This window comes from Orussus abietinus, unplaced genomic scaffold (genome assembly GCF_000612105.2).
Source record: "Orussus abietinus isolate OABI.00-Male unplaced genomic scaffold, Oabi_2.0 scaffold3, whole genome shotgun sequence".
Classification (NCBI taxonomy): domain Eukaryota; kingdom Metazoa; phylum Arthropoda; class Insecta; order Hymenoptera; family Orussidae; genus Orussus; species Orussus abietinus.
The window spans coordinates 958,830-978,100 of NW_019395984.1; the positions used below are offsets into that span (position 1 = coordinate 958,830).

A 19,271-nucleotide genomic window follows, 5' to 3' on the forward strand; every position below is an offset into this window, starting at 1 on the left:
AAGTCCCTACAGGAGGCTTTAATGATTCTTCTGCAGCATATAGCATCGTGTTATAACGACACGTTGGAAGTTCATCATAACAATCGTCAAAATTGTTTAATTCTTACCTTAGATAATTCAATATAAATATATTGTAAACAATCTTTGTTGTTGCCTTTACTTGTTACTTCCTGGTATTGCTTATGGCTCCAGAGTATTCACCGCGCAGACTCTATTGATCTTTATCTTTTTTGGATTTCGGCCTTTTCCTGAGGCCTGTATGTATTTACTCGTGATGGTAATACCATGCGACTGTTCGGTGGTGGCTTACCTACGCTTACCGACACTGCTCTCATTTGACGGTAAGGGAAGAACACTCGTGGTACCCTCTTTGACTTTAACCTTCACTTACATTATTTATTTTTTGCTTTCCTCAATTTGCTTTACGTAATAGACTCCCTGTTCTTGGTTGGCTGCAGCTCGACGGGCTAACGGCTGGCGCGCCGGATAGTCGCATGCAGGTGCGCCCTCTACCTCTCTTTCCCATACTCCGCGTCCGAGATGGCCGATAAGTCGCCCGCTCTTCGGGCCCGCAGGATTGGCAGACACGTTTATACCTGTATTCAAAATAACGCGTAGCGTTACGACTTCGATAATTTCCTTGAAATATTGTGTTTTATACAGAAAGTGTGCCAAACGAAAATAGTGAAAGAATCTTCTTAATAAGTCTGCTAAAATGACCGACGGTAAGTACGTATGACTTTCCCAATTATCTCAGAATATTATGATCGGCTTTCGTAACCTCTGTAGGCAGTAACGTTTATTTTTCGTAACCAATGCATGTTTTACTAATATAACGTATTTGTTATGCTGTAGTTTTCATTTCAACTGAGAAAAATATTTATTGGGTCAGAAATCCTGTGTACCGCCTTCTGGGTGGATTCAAATAAATCGATCTTGCTATGTATTTGTTTTTAACTTGTGCCTAAATTAATTATACATGCTGTTGCATCATGTATAGGTAAAATTTATCGTTTTTCTGCTAAATAGATAAAATGAATGGTGAGGACATGTGGACTCCATACAAAAAATTACAGAGTTTGATAGAGAAATACATAACGTCTGCCGAAAGTACAAACGATCCGCAGTATCATGAATTCACTGAAGCTCTACGTAATCATAGGCAGAATTTTCTCACTCTTTTAAAGAATCCAGTAAGTGCTACGAATGCTAATTTATTATATATACAATTTATGAGAAACACACCGTCATTTGATATGAATTTAAAGTCACCATATATGTATTTGATTGTATAATTTTTAAACTTTATTACTACAATCAGCCAAAAAATGCCAAGAGTCGTGAGGAAATACAAAAAGGAGCAACGGAAGGAATATCGCTACCAGGATTAGGACATCAAGTTTTATCTAAGGAATTAGTAGATGAAACGTTAATAATATCAGACATGTATGAACTCAACGAATTTATGTCACTGGATTTACTATGCACTGCGCAGCTGCAGATGCCTTATCACCCTGGTTTAACGAGAGGATTAACGGCGATTCTTCTGTATTACGATGGAAGAAAAGCTTTAACCTCTGCTTTAAGAACGCTGGTTCAAGCTCGAAACGGATACAGTTGGGTATTGGACACACCTGTTGCACTTACAAAACAAATTACAGATTACACCGATAAGATGCTAGAGGATGGACTACTTGACAGAGTTCTAACACTGCTGGAAGAAATGGATCCCACCAAGGTGGTATTCCAGTTTTATTTTCAATGCTTCATAAAATACATTTTATAATTGAAGCGATACGTGTTCGACAGGAACAAGAACTGTTACAACAAAACAGAGCATTAGGAGGTGCCAAGCATCACCAAATGGTCATGCAACTTTACAATGACACGAGACAAGATCTTGCCGACATTTTATACCTGTGGTCGGCTCAGTCATCCTTACCGAGCTCGACCACTTTTCAACTATTATCGTTGCTCCGGACTCGCCAACCGGAATCGGAAGCAGGACCTGGTTGCACGAGTAAAGTCACGCTAGCTCTTATCATGGCCCTACTTTATTCCCTTAATTTGAGTCCGCTTCACAGTCGAGAGGATGGAGAAGGTAATTATCGGATTAAGGAACATTATGCCCGTGAAACGTAATTCCTTGAGGCGTTATCGGTATCGGTTTTTCAAACGTTACAGAGATCATAAAATCAATGTCCCTGATTGCCGAGAGGGACATGCTGGAGCAGGTTCTGAAAAAAGTAACATCGGAAGAATCGACGTGGGAAAGTGCTGGGTTACGAGGCCTGGTGCAATTTGCTTTGGCCATAGCCGTGACTACGATAAAGTCGGCGAACAGTCTCTTGCAATCCCAAAATATCACTATGGAGGACGACATTTTGGTAGAAACCGCTCTCTCGAACAGGGCCTTCCACTTCATGGCCGACGTCGTTTTCGAGAGCGAATGCTTCCACCAGGAGGAATTTTACGTTCGCTACTTTCATACGCTTATATCGGACTTTATTCTGCTCATGCCATTAAAAGTTAAAGAGCTGAGGAACAGAGCTGATGAGTCCATGCGACTGATCCAAGCTTATCAGCAGGAGGGCATCGAACCACCGATGAACTTGGACGATCACTTCGAGTACTTGATGTTAACGGTGGCGCAGCTGTACAAGAAGGACCCGTTAAAGTTGAACCTTGCTATGGATTTCTGGTGCCAGCACACGGACTCTTCGCACGTTCCTCCTTCCCACCACGCCAATCGTTTGCCGTCGAGGCAGGTCGCCCTCTTCAAGTTCGTTCGGCTGGCCGGAGAGATACTCCCGGCCGGGTTGTTCGTGCCGTACCTGAAGATGCTGGCTTCCCTGGCTTCTTCTCCCCCCGCTGCCCGACAAGCGTTCAACTTCCTGAAACCCAACGGTGAGTGAGCGAGGCAATCGGCGAGACAGCGGATTAGAGTTCTTTCGATTGCAGGCTCGTCGGGATCCACGACGATATCCTGGGACCACTTTTTTGGCTCGTTGAGTCGATACTACTATAATCTAAGGCAAGAGCTGCCACCGAGCCAGGACACGGTCTATCGTCAGAGGAACCACCCCAAGGGAATCACCCCCCACGAAGTGAAGGGGCTGGAGGCGGTCTTGCGGGTCGTCCAGGTGGTGGCAAGGTACGACGAGATCTCGAGAGTGGCCATCTGCGAGCACCCCGGCTGGAAGGTGTTGCCCTCGCTGGTGGGCCTGGTCGGCTGCGCAATGCCGATCCCGCTGAAGGGAGCCCTCATCCGGACCCTTGCTGCCCTGGCCAAGTCTCCCGAGAGCTCCTCCACGGTCTGGCAGAGTCTCGAGGCCGCTCAGATCCTTTCAACCGTGCCGACGACCAGCAGCTATCAGCCGCGGGGCGTCCAGACCGAGTTGGAGGAGATCGAGTCGAGGAACGAGGAATACCCGCTGACCAGGGCTATGCTGGAGTTGCTCGACGCGCTGACCGACTTCCCCATCCCCAGGCTCCTGGGGATGGGACAGCGGAATCCAGGATTCGACCCTTACCTTCGTTTCGTCGTCGACGCCGTCTTCCTTCGGTTCAACGCGAGATCCTACAAAAACCCCGCGGAGAAGTGGGAAATCGCCGACACGTGTCTCAAGATATTCCATAAGCTCGTCAAGCGGTACGAGCCGACCGTCGAGGACTTCGTGGGCTGCAAGATAGAGCTCCAGGGCGGCGAGACCACCGCTGTCAATCCAGCTCCCGGCTACCACCTGATGACCCAACTCCACTCCAATTCGGAACTTTTGCACGTCCTGCTCTACATCCTCGACGAGGGTTGCCACTGTCTGGACACGTACGACCGGTTCACCGGGAAACGGAGTTTGGAGAACAGCGCCCTCCGGTGCTTGGAGGTGCTGGACCGGTGTCTGAAGGTGCAGCACCGGTACATGGCGCAGTTGGCCGAAGCCACGACGGCCACTAAGATATCGACGGGCCTGTCTAGGCTCCTGCTGGGAGTGAACCCTCGCACTGGGAAGCCGGACCACATGATTAACGTCGCAAAATACATCTCGTACAACTCGTGGCTCCGCAGACACGCCTACGTGGCCGTCGAGATCGTCCAAGGAGTCGCCGGCGAGCCCGGGGCCGACTCCGAGCTGGTGTCGACCTTCGCCTCCGCGCCGTCCCTCTCCGTCCTCATCCGGCACGGCTTTGTCGAGTGCCTGGACGCCGATGGCGACTACGACGTGGACGCCGACGCGGACGCCGAGCCAGAGATCGGGCCGGAGCCGGAGTCGGGAGCGGACGAGAGCCAGGAGATCGCCCGGAGTCACGAGAGGCTCCGTCCCGGTAACTGCAAGGACGGAATCCTCTCGTTGATGATGCAGAGCATAACGCGGCCCGCCCCCAATCTGGCACACTACCTCCTCGGATTCGAGATCGCGAAAGACATCGGGAAAACGATCATCCAGCAGCCGGGCATCCTGGGTTACCCTAGGACTTGCTTGCATTCCGTCCTCGGGATCCTGGAGTCGTCGCTGGAGCGCGGTCGCGACAAGATCACCGAAGCCTGCTACGCGTTCCTCCACACGCTCTGCGCGAATAACAAGACCTCGGGCCCGGTCTCGCGGTTCCTGAGGACGTCGAGCAACCAAGACTTCGTCCAGAGGCACCTCTCGAAGCTGCCCTTCCAGGGCGGAAACCGGGCCACGGAGCTCGCCTGCATGTCCTGGCTGCTGAAGGTGGCGGCCATCGAGCTGCGGGTCAGCGGGGGTAGTCCGCAGAACGCCCTGATACAGCGCCTGGTCGGCAGCTCGAGTCAGGACCGGGATCCCGTGGCGTCCTCGCAGAAGCTCCTGATGGACCTACTGCACTACATCGACTTCCAACTGGAGCTCGAGCCCCCCAAATCCTGGGAGTTCTTCGACCCCTCGCAGGTGGAGATGGCCCTGGGCAGGTGCAGCGCGCCGCTGAGCCGCTCCTTTGGGGGGCCGCAGCTCGTTGACATTAGGAAGCTGCACGCCCTCGTCACCGAGGAGCTGGCGGTCGCGCGCAGCAGCGCCACCCTGACCCAAAGGAAGCTTATGCAGCGGGAGCTGCAGTCGATGCTCGCCTACGCCCTTAAGAGGAACCAGACCAAGACCCTCTCCTACGCCACCGTCAAGTTCGTCGAGGGCTGGTGTCAGGCGACGGAGACGCTCTTCTGCGTGGCGAGCGCACAGCAGCTACCCCCGGCGCGGCGGCAGGTCCTCCTGCTCGATCTCTCCCACGACCTGCTCCAGAAGATGACCTCCTGCGAGGCCCTCGCCGAGATCAAGACGCTGGTCTCGGGCACGGTGCTCGTGCTCCTGGTCAACCTGCGGAATAACCTGGCGACCCGCGGCGGCGGCGGCGGCGACGACGAGCTGCCGCTGCCGTCCTCGGCGGCGCATACCACCATGACGAAGATCATCCTGACGCACGTCGTCCAGTGGATCATCGGCTCCGGTGCCTCTTCGCAAAAGGTCCAGTCGCACCTGTACGGCGCGCTCCTCAACTTCCTCTGCGTGGTGGGGCTGGACAAGGCCGAGCCTCGGAGCGGGGACGCCGCCGACGTGACATACGTCAGCCAGCTGGACAGCGGCCTGCACCGGGCGCTGCCGGCCCAGGAGCGCTCCCACCGCTACGCCACAGTCCAGGTGCTCGACGGCTTCGGCGAGAAGCTCATGGACATCGTCTGCCGCAACTGCTCCGGCGGCCACGACGTCTGCAAGATGCTCGCCCTCTCCTGCCTCGACAAGGTGCTCGAATTGGACTCGGACAACTCGTGGGTCGCCTACCTGGCGAGTCGCGGCTACCTGAAGCACGCGACGGACAGCCTGCTGGAGTCGGACGGCCCGCTGCGCCGCGTCCTACGCCCTGAGCCCGACACGCTGCGGCCCTTGTACCTCTACGAGGCGCGCATGGCCGCCCTCTGCCGCATGGCTGCCAGCCGGCTCGGCGCTGAGAGCCTCCTCGAGAACAAGGTGCTCTCCTGCCTCTCCGGCATGCGCGTCTTCGACTACCACCCCGACGCCCACGTAGGCTTCGAGTCGGGCGACGCCTCCTTCCTGCCCTCCGTGGGTCAGCGGTACCAGCAGGTGCTGCTGCCGGCGCTCTACCTCTGCGACGCCCTGCTCACTACCCTCGGCACCGAGAACCAGTCCTGCGCCGTTCAAGTTTGCGGTTTCCTCCAGAGCCACCGGGACGCCGTTGAGGCGGCCCTCGGCAACGCCCTGCCCTGCTCCAACGCCTCCTTCCTAAAGGAGGTCGCCTGCCTGACCGGAGTCATCGGCAGGTCCGCCAATATCGGTAGGCGCTCCTCTTCGCCCTCGCCCCACCTCGATTCCACCCCCTCTTAACTCGCTGACTTTCAGACGTCTACGACCTGGTCGAGGACGAGCTGCAGAGGGTCAACGGCCCGGGAGACGCCACCGGGATGAGGGAGCTCCGGGCCCACCTGTATCGCCTCCAGAAACTCATGCTCTCGCTCCTGCCTAAATTCCAGCTACAGGCCCCGCCGGCCGAGGGCGACGAGGCCAGGGTCTACTCGTCCTGCGTGCAGATAGTCGCCAACGTCATGCTCTACGCTCGCAACCAGGTAAGGCCGCCGTCCGCCGCTCGCTAGACCGACCGAATTAACGTCTCGTCCTCTCTGTTCTCGTAGATGAAGCACTCGGAGATGGACCAGAAGATCCGCAACGCCCTGTTCGAGCCCTACCACCTTCCCAAGCCCGGGGGCAGGGAGGCCTCCGGCGGCGACGTTCACCTCGGCGCCGTCGTCGCTCAGCTCACCTCCTGCACTTCCTTGATTCACGGCGAGCTGGCGTACGTCGACACCTTGATCAAGACCTGCGCGATGGTCGACGAGATGAGCACGGTGGATCTCAAGAAGGTAAGGACGAGGGGTAACCTTCGTCGAGAACCGGAGCAAGAGCCTACTTTGCTTTGCAGTACCTGTCGGACCGTGAAACGGAACTCGACGTGAGGAAGCAGCGCGTCATCGTGGAGCAACGATTGGGCAGACGAGCCCGGAGTAAACGGCAGGACATCAAGTATTGCTCCTTCATCATCGAACACAGTTTGTACATCCTGTGGAGCCACTTGGACTTCTATACCATGCAAATCACGTCTCGGCAGATCAGGACTCGCAGTACGCTTTTTGACTCGTGCCTCGGGAACGGCGTTAACGTCGCGAATATCCGACGAGGGACGATCGTGACCGCAATTTGTTTCGTTACAGTGCCACCCGGGGACATGGACGACGCCATGTCGGAGTGGAGGATATCGGAGGAAACCTTGTCCGATCTGAAGCAAAGCCTGGTATCGGTGTTGACGGATAGCTTTGTCGCGCAGTTGTTGGACACGCAGAGCGAGTATACCACGATAGACCGCAATTTCATCGAAGCTCTCGTGAGGAGGATCAAAAGACTGCTGCAGTTTATCGTCGTCAAATGAGATCGCCCTTTACTAGGGTGTTTCACGCATCTTTCAATGCTGCCTGTAAAATACCGTTCACAGGAGAAAGTGAGATTTTGTCCTTTTTTATTTATAAATAAAAACTTTCACTTTCGAGATGCACCTTTTGTATGTCTCGGGTATGATCCGATTTCGAGAACGCATCGCGCGCTTCATCGGAAACGATGCGTAACTCCCTTGTAAATGCATAACGATGTATTATAAATATATGAAAAGACTGAACGTTATATTCGTATCGCGTGACATGAAAGTTCTCGATGCGCCTTCGTATAAGAATTATACGAAAATGATACGATTGAGCAAGTACAAAATATCGTGCCTCGTTTTTCCTATACATACACTGCACGCGCAACTTATTAGATACAATGTCTTACAACTATGATGTAATCACAGCTTCGTCCCATGGTCCATAAATATTTTCTTTATATGTCTGCCATTTCACGTACCACAATGGACAGATGACGTAAAGAAATATCGTGGCAATGACGAATACCCAAGAAAAAGTTATGGAAATTGGATACAAAAAATACCATGTAGTGATAGCAAATATAAGTGCTACTAATTTTTTGCTCTCGATTTGAGAAAGCACGAAAGGTAATAATACGAAACAAAGAACGGCAATGGTGAGTAACGAAAAAGCATGCAAAGGGGAAGCGAGTCTAGATGTTAGCATCAACGATCCAAATAACGAGGAAGTTATCGACAAAGAGTCGGACAGAGAAACCGGTGGAGAGCCATATTTACTAAAAATTAAATGAGTAAGAAACATGGAGACAGTCATTACGTAAATGGTATCAGTGCTCACAGTTTCGGTAAGTGTTTTTAAGATCGGGGACACGATATATCCAAAAGTTAAGAAAATTAATACCGTTCGAAAATCTGTCGATATTCTATCCAACGTATTTGGGAATTTTAGGCTGTATAGAAAATATGCAAGTACGGTTAACATGGCGCTAACTGTAAAGATGATATTTGGTGTGGTCCATTCGTTGTTTAACCATACAAATACTATTATGAACAGGACAACGATACTTAATTGTATAGAAATACCAGCCCCGAGGGTGATTGCTTCATTTTTTAGCACATTGTTAGGTTTCACGTTTTTTCGTAATTCCTCCAGGAAAGAACTATGCGTGTAGTTGTCGGGCAAACCGTGATCATTGTACAAATTTTTTCGCCAGTACGGAACCGATGACATGGTGATGTAAACGTAAATTCCAATTTAAAATCCGAAGGTCATTCCATAGAAACCAATTTCTTCGGTTTATCTCTCGCTCACCTGCAAGCAATCCAAATGTATTAAAAAAGAATTAACACGGTAGTTTTCATTATCTTCAACAATGTTCCTACCTTGTTTCTCGATCAGCTAACCTCTCAATCAAAGGTGGCGCCAGTTTGCCAAGAATCGTGTACGTAAAACATAACCTAATTTCATTTTCTAACGTTTAACTGTATTGCTTCAGTGGGAATATCTAAAACGATCGCGGAAAGGTAAACGATTAATAAGGAGAATCCCATTAATTATGTTTTAGTCAACTTAATTGTTACCATTACTCCAGTTTGAATACTTTGTGGACCTTACATAGTACTGTAGTAGCTACCAGAAAACACAATTGATTTGTTAACCTATTTCTATAACGTATTTGGTTTTTTAAGTGTACAAGAGGAAGAAATGAACAAGTTTAAGCGAGTGCAAGCTCAAAATCGAGCGAGCATCGAAAGACACCTTGAAGAACACCCGGTGACAAGCTCGTCCAGCGAAGACGAAGACGAAGGGACAACCGAACTTTTAGAAAAAGCAGTAGGAAATGTCCTATCTTCGTATCGATTCAAAGGAGGAGATGCAGAGAAGATTCTGTCCTACCTCAGCAATACTTTCCAATCTGGTGGTGCGGTCTGCTTAATATGCATTTCCTCTGTCAAAAAAGTAGAAGCGGTACGTAACGCGTAACGTTAATAATTTTGGCTCGATCTTTCGAGCTATAGTCGGAGAGACAGGAGATGGAAATTTGAAGTCAAACTCTCCAAAGTTTTTAATCCTCGTAGATATGGAGCTGCATAAGATGTTTCTCCTTCATGCATTTGCCTTGCATTCAACATTGGATACGAGACAGTTTAAACTACAAACGCGAAAGGGAAATAGCTCCAGTATGGGCCTGGTAAGTATGAACGAAACAGAACGCAAACTCGCCGGGCTACGTGGTTTTAGGTGCGATGAAGACCCATTTTGTTTGACAGTCCCAAGTGTCGAGCCGAGTACCGAGACGAGGAGATTCCGAGAGAATACCGATGTTTCTGCGGGAAGACGTCAAACCCGCTTTACCAACCCTGGTTAATTCCCCACTCCTGCGGAGAGGCTTGCGAGAAGCCCTTGGAACCGCGTTGCGGCCATCGATGCATACTTTTGTGCCATCCGGGACCGTGCCCTCCGTGTCCGCAAATGGTCACGTCGTCCTGCTACTGCGGAAAACGGGCAGGGGTGTCGAGACGCTGCAACGCCAGAGAATGGAGCTGCGGAAGCGTCTGCGGGAAGCTCCTCGAGTGCGCGGAGCATCGATGCCGCGACAAGTGCCACCCCGGCGATTGCTCGCCCTGCTCCGAAACGGTGGAAGCACCCTGCCGCTGCGGGGCTGAGGCGGAGGCGCGAAGATGCAGCGAGTCCAAGTGGGTATGCGAGCGGCCCTGCGCGACGCCGCTGTCCTGCGGCGTCCACCGCTGCGAGGGCTTCTGCCACCGGGCCGGGGACTGCGGAAGCTGCCCCCTCGAGGGCAACCGGACGTGCCCGTGCGGCAAGAAGAGGTACGTCGTGTCCTGCAAGGAGGAGGACGTGCCGACGTGCGGGGACACCTGCGGTAAGCGACTCGAGTGTGGTAGGCACTCGTGCAGCATGCGATGCCACTACGACGGCTGCGGCCAGTGCCTGCAGGTCGTCGTCAAGGCCTGTCGCTGCGGAGCCTATAAGAAGGAGGTAGCTTGCGCCAAGGAGTTCCACTGCAACACCAAGTGCACGAGGATGCGCCCGTGCGGCCGACACCCGTGCAACCGGAAGTGCTGCGACTGCCAAGCGAGGGACGCCCCGACCGCCTGCGAAAAGGTCTGCGAGCGGATCCTCGGGTGCAGGAGGCACAAGTGCGCGGCGCCCTGCCATCCCGGGCCGTGCTACCCGTGCGGCAGGACCAACGTCGTCCAGTGCCGATGCGGCGGCAGCCAGCTCGCGGTGCCCTGCGGCACGAGGAAGAGGATCTCGCCCCCGAGTTGCGACCGGCCGTGCGGGCTCGCGTCGGGGTGCCATCACCCGCAGCCGCCCCATCGATGTCACCAGGGCCCCTGTCCGCCGTGCCGCGCGGTCTGCGACCTAGCGCACGCGGCCTGCGGCCACGCGTGCCCCGCTATCTGCCACGCCAGGGTCTGGGTGCGGCCGACGGAGGAGGGCGCGTCGCGGCCCGTCGTCGCGGTCGGCCCCTGGCAGCGCAGGCCGCCCAAGTCCGAGCGACGCGTCCTCCGGGCACTGCCCTGTCCGCCCTGCGAGGTGCCCGTCCCGGTAACCTGCTTCGGCGAACACGAAACGCTACCCCGGCCGTGCCATCTCGCAGTGCCCGACTCCTGCGCCCGGGAGTGCGCCCGGCCGCTGACCTGTGCCAACCACCGCTGTGCGAGGCTCTGCCACCGCCCGGGTGCTCCGGCCTGCGACTCCTGCGAGCGCCCTTGCGAGCTGCCCCGGCCCGAGGGCTGCACCCACGCCTGCGCCAGGCCCTGCCATCCCGCTCCTTGCGAGCCTTGCCAGCGGCTCGTCAAGGTCTCCTGCCACTGCGGCATCAACGCCCTGTATCGGCGCTGCTCCGAGTTGACCCTCGCCTCCCCGGAAGCCAAGCGACAGATGCTAGCATGCGGCAACCAGTGCCCCAAAAACGTGAGTTTCTCGGGACTGTCGCCGTCCAGGGTCGCCCGTGACGAATCTAACGAAACGCCCTCGTTTTTCAGTACTCGTGCGGGCATCGCTGCGTCGACGGCTGCCACGAAGGACCTTGTCCGAGGGAGGACCTCTGCGACAAGAGGGTCAAGGTCTGGTGTAAATGTAAGCGAATCAAGAGGGACTTCTCCTGCGAGGTGGTTCGCCTCGGAAAAGCGACGGTAGACTGCGACGGTGCGTGCCTGAAACGAAAGGAAGAACGGGAGCAGCTCCAGGCGATGGAGCTGGAGAAGCGGAAGGCGGAAGAGGAAACGAGGAACCGCATGGAGATAGAGAAGTTTGAGAGGAAGTTCAAGCCCAAGCGCAGGGGGAAGGCGAGAAATCGGTTCGACGACGGGACGAAAGAAAGTAGGAACTTCTTTTGTCGGAAGATTTGGTTACCCGCTACAGCTATCGTGGCAATTGCCGTCGCGACGGTTTACGTCACCGTTTACGTTTAATTTGCGGCGTCGATCGACTTTTTAGAGGGGGGGGAAAAATCGGCGGGAGCCTCTCTTAAAGGATAACGTACATGGTAGCCGTAGGATATTTTTAATTGTTTTAATTGAAAACGTTTATCGACGATGCGACGAAAATTCTTGGTCTTGGGACGCATCTTGCCGAAACGACGGGAATACCAACGGCGTACTAACTCGTAATCTACGATTTCGTCGAAACTGAATGATCGTGGCCGGGCGTCGAGGCAAATCGACAAAACTGCGCTTTTCCCGGCTTCTATAGCTCCGTCACGGTCCCAGGCCAATGTGTAACGTATTCGCTAGCAGCGAAAAAAAAAATCCTTACAAAAAGAATCTCCCGATAGGGAAGCAAATAATAACTCCTGGAAATGTTAATCGTTGGCGGATGGGTATGCTCTGCCATGGGGTGTAAATAATGAATTAACACGATATGAAACATGAGAAGGCTTTACGACGTTCATGGGATGTCCTCCCGTTGGACTCTCGATACGTCGTAAGCAGTTATGAGGCCCGTCAAACCTCCGTCAATAATTATAACCTCGAAGTTATCGCAATCCGAACGATTCGACATACCGTCCTATCCGAACGCAACGCTATTCGTGATTTCGTTTTTGTACGTCCATATGGGTTGACAAGGAAGAAGAATAATTAACGCTTCGTTCAGACGAGATCGTCTCTCTTTATAATCCGCGGGTAAAATCGTAATATCGTTGAGGGTGACGCCCGCCATCTGGTGAAGCGGAAGCGAACTGCGAGCGACGTTGCGCTGGATAGAGGATGAGCGTATCTTCGTAGATCGGGGATGTGAAAAGAAAATGGCGGCGTGCCGTGAGGTCCCCGAAAAGGGGCGCTACGTTAAATCGAGTTTCGCGTCGGTGGAACGTCGTCGGAACATGCCCACTATCCGCCTATGACGCGCCGTCGCCAGCGACGGCAACGCGTGGGACCCGAGTCGGCAGCCAATGAGTGAGTCGAGGTCGGCCATCTTGGTCTTGGGAGTGACGCCATTGGGCCGAGGGTCGAGGCGGCCGAGAGCGAGCCAATGGGAAGCGCCGTGACGCTTGGCGAGCGGACGGAGCGAGCCTTTTTCCGGGCTGCCGCTCCAAAAAATTCTCCCGTTCGACGTCGAATGGCGACTGATGGCGACGCCCGCAAACGGACCCGAGCCCGATCGAACCGACGTTGGGAGCCGAGCGTGAAAACTCCGAGGGATCTCGATTGGCTGAGAGGAAAACTCGGGCGAAGCGTTCTCGCGGGGCCGAGATGTGTCGAGTGGCGTAAGTCGAGGACAGCCGAGGGTCCGAGCGTACGAGCGTACGAGCCAGGAATGCGATCCGTCGAGTGAGGAGCCACCGAGGAAAACGACGGGCTGTCCCCGATCCAGGATGTTCCACCACGAGTACGAGAAGCGCCTGTTGAAGCCGTGCAACGAGAGTCACCAGGAGGCAGCGGGCAACGGGGTCGCGGGCTCGCCCGCGTACTTCTCTCCCACGAAGATGAGTAACAACAGTTTCGACCGGTTCATCCCCACTCGGTCGGGGAACAACTGGCAGACCACGTTCTCCATGATATCCGAGGGTGGCCGCGGGGGACCGGTGGCCAAGAAGACCAGGGAAAACGGAGAGGGCAGTCGAGATGGCATAGCGTACTCGTGCCTGTTGAAGAACGAGCTCCTCGGTGCAGGCATCGAGGATGCCAAAGGTCAGTGCGAGGAGCGCAGAATACTCTCCCCTCTGACGGGGAAGAACCTCTTCAAGTACGCCACTCCTACCAAGGATCGTACTCTGCTGGGCCAGAGTTCTCCGTACTCGCTGTCCCCGCTCAGTGCCAAGAGCCAGAAGCTCCTGCGCTCGCCACGGAAAGCCACCAGGAAGATATCAAGAATACCGTTCAAGGTATTGGACGCCCCGGAACTGCAGGACGACTTTTACTTGAACCTCGTCGACTGGTCCTCCCAGAATGTCCTCAGCGTGGGATTGGGAAGCTGCGTGTATTTGTGGTCAGCCTGCACGAGTCAGGTGACGCGACTCTGCGACCTCTCCGGAGACGGAAACAGCGTCACTTCGGTGGCATGGAACGAGAGAGGTAACCTCGTGGCGGTCGGCACGCATCTCGGATACATCCAGGTGTGGGACGTGGCAGCGAGTAAGCAGGTGGGTAAGCTCCAGGGGCACAGCGCCAGGGTCGGCGCCCTCGCGTGGAACGGAGAGGTGCTCTCCTCGGGCAGTCGAGATCGGCTGATCCTGCAACGTGACGTCAGGACTCCCGGCGTCGTGGGAGAGCGAAGACTGGGCGCCCACCGTCAAGAGGTCTGCGGACTCAAGTGGTCTCCGGACAATCAGTACTTGGCCTCGGGGGGCAACGACAATCGGCTGTACGTGTGGAACTTGCACTCGTCGTCACCGGTCCAGACTTACACGGAACATTTGGCAGCTGTCAAGGCCATCGCCTGGTCGCCTCATCACCACGGACTGCTGGCCTCCGGGGGAGGCACGGCTGATCGTTGCATCCGGTTCTGGAACACCCTGACAGGGCAGCCCATGCAGTGCGTCGACACTGCATCCCAAGTGTGCAACCTCGCCTGGAGCAAGCACAGCTCCGAGCTGGTCAGCACCCACGGATACTCGCAGAACCAGATACTCGTCTGGAAGTACCCGAGCCTCACCCAGGTGGCCAAGCTCACCGGGCACTCGTACAGAGTCCTGTACTTGGCGATGTCGCCCGACGGGGAGGCCATAGTCACCGGAGCAGGCGACGAGACCTTGCGCTTTTGGAACGTCTTTAGCAAGGCTCGCAGTCAGAAAGAGAACAAGTCTGTGCTCAATTTGTTTACCAGCATTCGGTAAAGTAGGGGTGCGAGGAAGATTTTATGCAATGTACATACGTACGTACGAATATATGTATACATATACATATATAGTGGAAGAGATAATCGTATCACGCGGCGGTTGATAGCTACGTATAGTCCTCATATGCATACATATACACCCCCGAGCAAGCCTATACTTACGTAGCGGAGCCCGCGCACCCGCGCGCACGTACACGAGGGTACGAACTTCTTGGACGAAGTCGATAAAGTCTAGGGACACGGTGGATGTTCTCCGACCCTCTCGGTGTCGCGGGCTTTCGCGAACGGGTACGCGCATCTCCGCGCTCTGGCACCGAAAGGGTCAAAGGTTTTTCGTTAAACCGCCGCATACGTCGACGAGGACCGCACCGTCGGCTGGCGCCGCTTCTCGCGGAACCTAGAGCGTAATTACTTAATCGAGAGCTCGACTCGATCGCGTTGCGCTGCGTTAATCGCCAAGCCGGAACGACGACGTGTCTTTGAAAGTCAGCTGACGTGTACAAATTAACGGCGAAGACGATTCGGAAAGCGCGTCGACTATTTATAAATACTATATATTGAGAAGTAATCTAATATATTGTACGTCGTTCCACGTCGCGAAGGGACGGCGAAAGGCTGGGGGGGGGGGGGCGTAGCGGATAGCGCGCGCTCCCCCTCGGGGGGGTAGGGCAGGGGCGAAGCGCCTTCCGGTATCTTAAGGTAGGTTAGGAGTAGGGGTGGGGTATAGGGCTCTCCCTCGTACCCGAGTGGACCGAATGTTTTGGGGCGACTCGCTATCGGTAGGACAGCATCGTGGAGTGGCTTGAGAAATTTACTTTTAATCCCTTCTTCCCGCTGGAGCATCGCGGAGACGAAAGGGGTACGTGTCGTATTCGTTTCGCGTCCTGTGGTTTATACGTGGCATGTGCAAGTGATATCACTAGGGATTTACAATTTATACATATATATATACTTTACCTTCGGTCTCGCGGGTTCTCGTCCACGAGGAACTTTCGTACCGCGGAGGGTCTTTTCCGAGGTCAAAAGACTCGGTGTGCTGCAATCGTAAAGAGTCGACGGGGTGGTAGCGTTAAAGGAAATCAACTGTAACGTCGGTATATGTATATTGTATCCTCGGATTTATTCGGATAAATAGAAAACCGCGAAATTATATATCTAGTTGTTAAGGCAGTCCTCGACGTGGAGCCGATTCTAGGGACGTCGGTTCCATCGCGAAGACCGAGATAAATCGCCCTGCACTGTGTTTAACGAACAAATCTCGGTATACGTTGTCACGCTCGTAATTCATTTTATTTCCTTTCCGGTGCAATTGCAATGAAAGATTGCCAACCTGATGGAAAAGGGAGGGAAGATGGATTCTCGGTCCGGATGGAGGCAATTTAATGATCGTGACCGAACCGGACTAAATCGTTGTGAATTGTACGTAAGATCGTTTTCCGTCTCGGTGTCGAGGAGCATTTTACAAGTTTGAGACCATTGCGACCGACGAGGTAGGACGGTAGGATTAATAAACGTAATACCGCGTCCTAGGTCGCGGAAGGGAATACGTTCTGCTGCAAATATTTTCTACGGATTTGATATACATACATACATACATACATACATAGACATCGTACATAGATACGTGTATATATAATATACATATATACATATAGACGTATACTGTCTTCGTGCCTAATAAAAGTAACCGATAAACGAACGATATGCTTTTAAGGTTTGTGCGTCACTCGTTGAATTAGGTAGCGAGGTCTGTCAGCGATCCCTCTGGGGTCCCTCCCGGACCCTCAAGGGCAGGCGTCCCTCACTTTTCTTGGAAATTGCGAGCTCCTATAAATCGCTTCGATGCTTCAAGGGTACCCCGAGGAGCATCGAGGAGAATCGATACGAGTATCCTTGGGCTAATGGAGGACTAAAATAGTCATTCGTACATGATATTTATTGTAGCGTGCTATTACCACATCGGGCGTAAAGAAAATACAAATTTAAATGATTCCTCGGCATCTCTGACCCTGCCGAGATTCGGAGGAACAACGTCGGCACTTTCGGTACGGATCTCTCCTCCGCGGAGATCTTATACCGAGTCGTTCGATTTCCTCGCGACTTGATATTCTCTCGAGAAGAACCGACTTTTAGCCGTCCGACTGCGACGCCTTCTTTTTCTTCTTCTTCTTCTTTTCGCTCGGTGGCGCTTCGCCGGCTTCCTCCAAAACTGCCGACTCGTCGAGTTCTTCGCGAGCCTCCTCCTCCTCCTTCTTTTTCTTCTTTTTCTTCTTCTTTTCGCTCGTAACGGCCTCGACGGCCTCCTCCGTGACGCTCGGTTCTTCGGTTTTCACCTCGACCTCTGGAAGCACCCTCTTCTTCTTCTTCTTCTTCTTTCCGGAATCTGAAAGACGAACGAGGTTAATCGCAGGCAAAGAGAGAGCTCGCGGTGAACGAAAAGCCACCATATCAAACCTGGAGTTTGTTCGGTCGACTCGAGATCTTCCGGATCGGTTTTTTCGATCTTGACGATGCCAGCGACCGAGTCCTCCTGGGGACCGGAGCTGAGCTTCTTCTTCTTCTTCTTGGAAGGTACGTCCTCCTCGGCCGCCGGGGGCTGAGCTCCCAATTCCTCGATGAGAGGCTTCTCCTCCTGGGAGGAGTGCGAGTGCTTCCGCTTGGCGCCCGACAGGGTCGAGTCGGCCGCGCTCGGATACTGAATGAACTCACTGGTGGAGTGGTATTTCTCGAACTTGGCCTTCGCTTTGCCGGTCCCGCTGATCCTGCGAAGGTTGCCCTCCTCGAGCACTCGCAGCCGCATCTCCAGCTTGGCCCTGTGCTCCGCGCCGAGGTCGACGTTGCCGTCTTCCCCGAGCGCGTCCACTCTGGTGGCCAGCGCCGCCTTCGCCGCGAGCATCCGGGACATCTTTCCCTTGTTCTTCGTCGAGGCCTGTCCGACCAGCTGGGCGTGATAAATCAGGCCGTACTTGGGCGTGTCCCTCTTCGTTTTGAGCGCTCGGAAGAGCGCTTTCTCGGCCCCGAGGATCTGCACCGTCGACGCCGGGTGTTTCGCCAGGTTGACTAGGGAACCCGCGTGAGATATCAGCCTCGCTCCGACGAGATCTCCGACCAGGACGGTCAAATTAGGCGCCATCGCCATCATTCTGGCTTTCAAATAATCGTACAGCTGCGTTCGGTACTGACTGATCTGTATCACTTGATCGCACAGGTGCTGTATATTGATTATGTCGTCCAGAGAGATTTCCGTACCCATTGAAATCTCGGCGGCTTCTTTGACCTTCTGCTCGACATCCTCCGGGAGCGTGTCGGAAAGGTCCGAGCTGCTCGCGTTTTCCCTGGTACCGATGATCTTGACCGTCTTTACGAATGCCACGTTGTCCGTTATGATTTTTCCGAGTTCCGGAAAGTGCCAACCGTACCATTCTCTGCAGCGCATCACGTAATTGTTCAATTCCTTGTCCAGATCGTCCAATAAGCATACGGCTTGTATTATCATGGTGTCGATTTTGTCGGGGGAAAATTTCAATTTGTATCTGGACAAGCTATGAGCCAATCCTAATGCCATCGCCGTCATTTCCTTCTTTGGGAAGCCTGCCAGTAAACTGTCCATTTGACTACGAATGCAGCGCATTAATTCTTGCACCGCCGTGTTACTGATGCACTGTAAACTTAGTTTGTCTTTGATGACGTTGCCCAACTTCGCATCTGCTACCGCTAATTGCTCCTGGAGTTCTGTGCAATGCTTCTTGAGTACTTTTTTCAACGATTTTGAAAGTTTACTTTCGACTGCCGCGGTTGTTGCTGCGAGTGCTTCGGTAGTGTCAGCGAATTTCTCAAAATGTTTAAGTTTGATGCTGGAAAGAAAAATAGCTTTTAATTTAAAGACCTAAAATCAACTTTTGGGAAAAGATTTTTTCTTCGTACACTCGTGGTGGATTTTAATTCATTGAAATTAGTAATTAATAAAATTACAGATGTATCTTAAGAGTTATCATATATAGATTAACTTACATTCTGCTGGCAGATTCTGGCGTCTCGAAGTCATTGTAAAGGTTTTCGGTCTTGGCCAATTTATTTTCATCGAGCAGCTGTAACATAACGTCAAGGTCACGTGATTCCAGGATTTTCGTCAGAATACTTCTATCATATTTTCATACCACACTTAATTCATTCTTTCTGACATTAATTTCGCGCGAATAGAGGTGTGTATAAATGACCACGTGTACTTTTCCGGATAGGTTATGTTTATCGACCTATGAACGGTATTTCCTCTTACCTTGAAAATCGCGTATCCCGCAGGGGTCTCAAATAAAACCAACATTTTTTAAGAGTTACTTTCTGCACGGAATAGGTTTTCAAATATAAAGACAATACGTGGAAAGTAACCCTAACATCCGGTGGTAGTGCACCTCATTTCGAAGAAAAATTCAGCCGCCGGTAATGAACTTACAATGCACTAAGCCAAAGACAGGGATGAGTTGGGAGATTGCTCACGGGAAGGATCGTGCGATCGCATCCTGTGCTG

General features: G+C 53.1%; 5 protein-coding genes across 9 annotated transcripts; 3 read left to right on the forward strand and 2 right to left on the reverse strand.

Moving 5' to 3' along the window:
* The first annotated feature begins 112 nt into the window (after positions 1-112).
* On the forward strand, positions 113-7,517 carry LOC105699103 (nuclear pore complex protein Nup205). Of its 2 annotated transcripts, none has more exons than XM_012423839.2 (10): positions 113-729; positions 1,030-1,193; positions 1,322-1,738; positions 1,810-2,101; positions 2,185-2,907; positions 2,962-6,303; positions 6,369-6,592; positions 6,659-6,886; positions 6,946-7,144; positions 7,235-7,517. In XM_012423839.2, the coding sequence occupies exons 2-10, from the start codon at positions 1,035-1,037 to the stop codon at positions 7,447-7,449; spliced, it is 5,799 nt and encodes a 1,932-aa protein (XP_012279262.1). In that variant the 5' UTR covers positions 113-729; positions 1,030-1,034; the 3' UTR covers positions 7,450-7,517. The 2 variants fall into 2 exon arrangements, with proteins under 2 accessions (XP_012279262.1, XP_012279261.1); XM_012423838.2 differs by having other exon boundaries at positions 113-725.
* On the forward strand, positions 7,481-12,817 carry LOC105699105 (NF-X1-type zinc finger protein NFXL1). 4 transcript variants are annotated; one of them, XM_012423842.1, is made up of 5 exons: positions 7,481-7,518; positions 9,127-9,406; positions 9,517-9,629; positions 9,709-11,380; positions 11,452-12,817. In XM_012423842.1, the coding sequence occupies exons 2-5, from the start codon at positions 9,143-9,145 to the stop codon at positions 11,878-11,880; spliced, it is 2,478 nt and encodes an 825-aa protein (XP_012279265.1). In that variant the 5' UTR covers positions 7,481-7,518; positions 9,127-9,142; the 3' UTR covers positions 11,881-12,817. The 4 variants fall into 4 exon arrangements, with proteins under 4 accessions (XP_012279265.1, XP_012279266.1, XP_012279264.1 ...); XM_012423843.1 differs by lacking the exon at positions 7,481-7,518 and adding an exon at positions 8,272-8,282; XM_012423841.1 differs by lacking the exon at positions 7,481-7,518 and adding an exon at positions 8,668-8,879.
* Positions 7,520-9,089, reverse strand: LOC105699108 (phosphatidylinositol N-acetylglucosaminyltransferase subunit C). The gene is made up of 3 exons (XM_012423848.1): positions 9,019-9,089; positions 8,821-8,942; positions 7,520-8,749 (listed from the first exon to the last, which is right to left on the reverse strand). Exon 3 carries the CDS (start codon positions 8,666-8,668, stop codon positions 7,847-7,849), a length of 822 nt encoding a protein of 273 aa, XP_012279271.1. The 5' UTR covers positions 8,669-8,749; positions 8,821-8,942; positions 9,019-9,089; the 3' UTR covers positions 7,520-7,846.
* A 164-nt stretch (positions 12,818-12,981) lies between the features above and the next one.
* On the forward strand, positions 12,982-15,360 carry LOC105699107 (fizzy-related protein homolog). Its single transcript, XM_012423847.2, has one exon. The coding sequence runs from the start codon at positions 13,284-13,286 to the stop codon at positions 14,742-14,744; it is 1,461 nt and encodes a 486-aa protein (XP_012279270.1). The 5' UTR covers positions 12,982-13,283; the 3' UTR covers positions 14,745-15,360.
* Positions 15,361-15,386: 26 nt separating this feature from the next.
* Positions 15,387-19,186, reverse strand: LOC105699110 (nucleolar protein 58). Its single transcript, XM_012423851.1, has 4 exons — positions 19,023-19,186; positions 18,758-18,834; positions 17,201-18,600; positions 15,387-17,129 (listed from the first exon to the last, which is right to left on the reverse strand). The coding sequence occupies exons 1-4, from the start codon at positions 19,065-19,067 to the stop codon at positions 16,876-16,878; spliced, it is 1,776 nt and encodes a 591-aa protein (XP_012279274.1). The 5' UTR covers positions 19,068-19,186; the 3' UTR covers positions 15,387-16,875.
* Between the last annotated feature and the right edge of the window lie 85 nt (positions 19,187-19,271).